The sequence below is a fragment of the Nannospalax galili genome, unplaced genomic scaffold, assembly GCF_000622305.1.
Source record: "Nannospalax galili isolate Female #2095 unplaced genomic scaffold, S.galili_v1.0 scaffold976, whole genome shotgun sequence".
In the NCBI taxonomy this organism is placed as follows: Eukaryota; Metazoa; Chordata; class Mammalia; order Rodentia; family Spalacidae; genus Nannospalax; species Nannospalax galili.
Window position 1 is genome coordinate 174,410 of NW_008339381.1, and position 5,248 is coordinate 179,657.

Sequence of the window (5,248 nt, forward strand, 5' to 3'; positions counted from 1 at the left end):
TTCTTCAGGCCAACCGGAGATACCACACTTTGAGTTCTCCAACTTCTCTTGCTGTTTAAATTTAGGACACAAAAATCAGGATAGCGTTCTTCCAGTCTGGAACTGTAATGGAAGACATTCTGGACACTGCTGCCTCCCACTGGACATTTGGTATAATAGCAGCCACCAGTTTCACCACCCCTGTGCAGGGGCCTGGCAAACTACAAACCCAGCTGGTACAGTAAACAGGAAAGCCAAGGAACTAGAGATTAGAGGTACTTGAACTAGGAGCAGAAAATACAGGCTGAGAGTTCCTGGCAAAGAGTGAATCAAGGAACTGGGGAGATAACTCAGTCAGTAAAGTGTTTGCTGGGCAAGTGTGAAGACCTGAGTTTGAATCTCTAGCACCTATGCAGAAGCCAGGCCTGTGGGTACCCATCGGGAATCTCAGTGCTGGGGAATGAGAACAAGAATAAAAATCTGTGCATGTTTAATGTTTTTTCACACATTTTCAATCCAAGGTTGGTTGAATCTACAGGTAAGGCGCACAACACCTAGTACACATTGTACTAGGTAACTCATAAATAAAAACTGTTTAAAAAAATTTTTTTTACTGCATGAATGATGTGTTTGTGTATTTGGCTGTGCATATGTATGTATATGAGAGGGATTATGCATGTGTCACAGGCTTGCTGTGGAGGACAACCTCCAGTGTCAGTCCTCACTTTCCACCTTGAGACCAAGGGTCTTGTTCACCTCTGTGCGTTCCAGGTTGAGTGGATCTCAGGCTTCCAGGCACTCTCCCGTCTCTCTGTCTTCCATCTCATCAAAGGAGTGCTGAGATAACAGATGTGTGCCGCCCTGCCTAGCTTACATGGGTTCTGGGGATCCAAACTTAGGTCCTCACACTTATGTAGCAAGTGTTTTATCCACCGAGCCATCCCCCCAGCACCCAACTGTATTTTAGTTAGAGATAATACAGATACAAACTTTGGTGGAACATTGCATTGGAGTAAAAGCTGTATCAAGAGAGTGAAAGACAATCTACAGGGTGGCAGAAAATATTTGCAGGTCATCTAAGGGATTAAAATGCACCAAAATATACCAAACTACAGCACAACAACAAAACAATAAATGGTCAAAGGATTTGTACTGATATTTCTCAAAAAAAATATCCAAATGGCCATTAAACACAAAAGATGCTCACTATTAGTAGTCATTAGGGGGAATGGAATTAAAAACTGCAGTTAAATAGCACTTAAGGGTAGGGGAGGAAAGAGAAGGAAGAAATGAGCAAGTGCTGATAAGGATGTAGAGAAATCGGAGTCTTCAGATACACCAAGTGGAAATGCAAATGGTATGTTACCACTGCTGTGGCAAACAGTGTTCTGGTTTCTTACAAAGTGAGGCACAGAATTCCCATAGGATCCAGCAACTCCACTTCCAGATTTATATCCAAAGGAACTGACAGCAGAAACTCAAACAGATTCTTGTATACAAATGTTTATAGCAGCATTACTAACAATAGTAAGACAGAAATTTCCCAAATGCCCAGCAGATGAACGGATAAAGAAAATATGGTATATACACACAATAATATTGTGGGATGCATCACCAGAGAAGACCACTCAAAGTTTTGCCAAATGAAAGTCGTTACTGGCCAGGCCTACTATGCAAGGGTGTTGGGAACCCAAGTGTGCAGCTCCAGGCCATCTCAAGGGTAAGCTTTTATATAGAGAAATCATAACCAGGGGTGAAAAGCTTAAGTTCCCAAGCTTACAGGTGGAGAGTCCTCTTAGCAATTTCTATTCTATTAAGCAACAATTACTATTTTGCAGAAGCAGGCCAAGCATAACCTATAGAAGTCATAAATCTGCAGTTAGCAGGAACACTCTGGGACACTCTGACCCGTTCCCAAGACAACTGGGGTCCAGCTGACATGTGTTCCCATACCCTGGGCCAACTGCCTGTTAATTTCAGAGACTAGAGTCAACCTAAACTTTAACATATCATAGCTATGGGCAAGAAGGTGCCCTATTACAAAAGAATATTATTTGGTCTTAAAAAGGAATGAAATTCTGATACATACTCCAACATGGGTGAATCACCAAAACATTATACTAAGTGAAAAAGCAAGACACAGGAAGACAAATATTTAATGACAACTTACACAAAATATGGGCAAATTTGTAGAGACAGAAAATAGAATAGAGGTTCCCAGGAATAGGGGACATGAAGAGTGATTTTTTTAAATGGGTACAGCATTTCTATTTGGGATGAAAGCTATGTTTGCCAAAAATTTTATACACACATACACATGCACACATATGTACATGCATACACACAGTCTCTATTTCTTACCCATCACTAATCATGCTTCAGTAATGTTTGGGCAATGGGAGGCATCAGGCTGGAGGAGAAGATGGCAGTCTCCACAGGAGTTAAAGTTCACGTAATTTTCGCTTGTTGGAAGAAACTAAAGGAGAAAAAAGAGTAGGCGATGGCATGGTAAGCTGGGGCCTTGAAGACGATGAAGATATGACACTTACAATGGGCATGATTATTGGGACCCCAAGGACAAACTATGAAAACAGAATACATACCCTGAAAGTAGAATGTGGACCTAAATACCCAGAAGCTCCTCCATCAGTTAGATTTGTAACAAAAATTAAAATGAATGGAATAAATAATTCCAGTGGAATGGCGGATGCACAGAGCATACCAGTGTTAGCAAAATGGCAAAATTCCTATAGCATTAAAGTTGTGTTTCAAGAGCTAAGACGTCTAATGATGTCCAAAGAAAAGATGAAGCTTCCACAGCCACCAGAAGGACAGACATACAGCAATTAATTTTAGCGGATCTCAAACTTATCTTATATCAACAACTTTCTACTCATGTTAAAGTCATGATTAAATTTCACAATGAAAAATACACACATATTAAGTAAAAGAATTTCAGCTGGTAAACATGGCCCGGACATTTGTAAGAATATATTAATATATGTATACCTACCATGTGTTCAGGTAACAGGAGAAAATGTGCAGCACAGTTTTTCTTTCTCTTGTTAAGGCATTATCACTTAAACACGATCCTGGAGTACTCAAAATTGAACTCAGGTTACAAGCCAAAGGCATGGCATGGAGTGTTCAGAGGGCAGTGGAAACTTTCACGGCTCTGAAAACTAAAATCTCAAGAAGGAAGAGCAGAAATGACTTGCTCTATCCATCTTAGAGAGCTGCAGTTGAAACTGTTTAAAGTAGCAGGTGCAGTGAATATTGTCACACATTGTGTTAATATTTGAAGAAGTGTGGGTGCTGACTACAAGGAGTATCAAAAATAGGCTCAGGATTGTTTTGATGCCTGTATTTATAATAAAAAGTTGTTTGGGGGATTGATGGATTTCTGTTAAAAGCTATTTCCGTTTTTTACAGGTAAGAGACATGATAATATTTGCTTACAGTCTTTGTTTAAGAAACCATGCTTTTAAGTTTTAAGTGAAGTCAACAAAAAGGAAATACGTGTATGGATATGTGATTTTGAGATTAAAGTTAGTCTTAAAATGTAACTAAAATGTGGAATGTGAAAAAAAGAGAAATGTTTGGGCAATTATTTGTCAGTGGTATTGAGACATTTTGGGTGACGACCAGACACAGATTGGCACTGCAAAGCTGAGGAGCGACTCATTCTCCTCCCAGTGATTGATTACCCCAGTGATTTCCTGTCTCTTCACACACAGGTCTTTTTTTTTGTCCTGTAGTTCTCGGGGCTGGCACTGTAGCTCTGCTGATAGAGCACTTGCCTAGTACGCAGGAAGTCCCGGGTTCAGTCTGCATCCCTGCATAAACCTGGTGCTGGGGGCCACACCTGTAATCTCAGCACTTAGCAAGTGAAAGCAGGAGTCTCAAGGCCAGCGTGGGATATGGGGAGAGTTTGGACCAATCTGGGACGTGGAAGAGCGAAGGAGCTGTTCTGCCCTGAGAGGCAGGGTCAGGCCAGAGTTCACGTCATTCTCTGAATGCTGGAACTGTGCTCTTCATCACCCCAGTGGCCTTACTGATAAGCTCAGTAAATAGGGTCAGGGCAGTCTTGCATTTTAGCAGTAAAATCGGCAACACCTGCTTCCGTTGCTGCCCAGCCTGAGCAGAGCTGGAGGGTATTTCCAAACTTGGCTCTGGCTCGGTACAGGAGGGGCTGCTGGGACACTGCCCTTGTCCTCCTTTAACCCCGAGAGCTTAGCGGCTGCTCCCCTCTGCCCTCATTTACCAAGTATAGATTTTTCTTTCCTTGGAATGATGGAACTTAGATTGAAAGACGGCTCAGTGAGGATTTGCCAGCCTTTTTAGAGATGAAGGACTACGTATTTGGAGAGATGAAGTGATTTGCCGTCATAGTTCCCCCTCAGTTGAAAGAAAAGACTCGGAGCTGTAGTGTAACCACATCCCGGAGATACATGGTCCTGTGTTCAGCGTCGCCATGCTGAAATTGGCAGTAGTTGGAGTGTTTACACTTCAAAAATGGGCAAGACTATAAACCATGGTTGCTTCTCTGGGAAAACTGATTAAGCCTTTTCTAGTCCGCTCCTGCATACAACCGGATTCTACAACCTGATTCTCACTTAATGCCAAAGCATTGTGAGGTAGGAAATGTTTTAAAAGTGTTTTTCTGTAATACTATAGCAGTGAAGTATAGTAATTTATAAGATTTTGATTAGTTAAAAAATCCAACCACACATACAAATAGACTAAGGAGTTGAAATACAACTTTTTTTTTAGAAAGTGTTTTCTTTATTTTTGAGAGTTTCATACATGCATACAATAAAATATGTTCACATTTATCCTCCATTTGCCCCCATTAACTCGCCCTGTATCCTCTAATATAGCCTCCTCTCATTTTCTAGCTATTCATCATTATTATTATTATCTTTATATTTTGGTCTTTTTGAGACAGGGTCTCTCTGTGGCCCCAGCTGGCCTGGAACTCCCATTATAGACCAGACTGGACTTGAACTCACAGAAATCTGCCTACCTCTGCCTCCTGAGTGCTGAAACTAAAGGTGTGCACCGCCATGCCTGGCTTCATATCTATTTTTAAAATTAAGTTCATTAAGTCCAACTAGTGCTGCCCATATATGCATGTGTATGGGACTATCCAGAAGCCTGGGAATCCTATCAGTAGCAACAGCCTCAAAGAAGGATTCTCCCTCCCCCAGCAACTATCAACTGCAAATAGCTCTTAAGTAAGGATGGCGCCTAGAGTTCATCTAACCCA

At 41.4% G+C, this 5,248-nt stretch overlaps 1 protein-coding gene across 1 annotated transcript; it reads left to right on the forward strand.

Moving 5' to 3' along the window:
- Positions 1 to 2,398: 2,398 nt before the first annotated feature.
- LOC103734816 (ubiquitin-conjugating enzyme E2 variant 2-like) lies at positions 2,399 to 2,866 on the forward strand. Its single transcript, XM_008833884.3, is given in 2 exon segments — positions 2,399 to 2,426; positions 2,429 to 2,866. Coding segments are annotated over 2 exon segments (426 nt in total). The 5' UTR covers positions 2,399 to 2,401; the 3' UTR covers positions 2,830 to 2,866.
- The last annotated feature ends 2,382 nt before the right edge of the window (positions 2,867 to 5,248 follow it).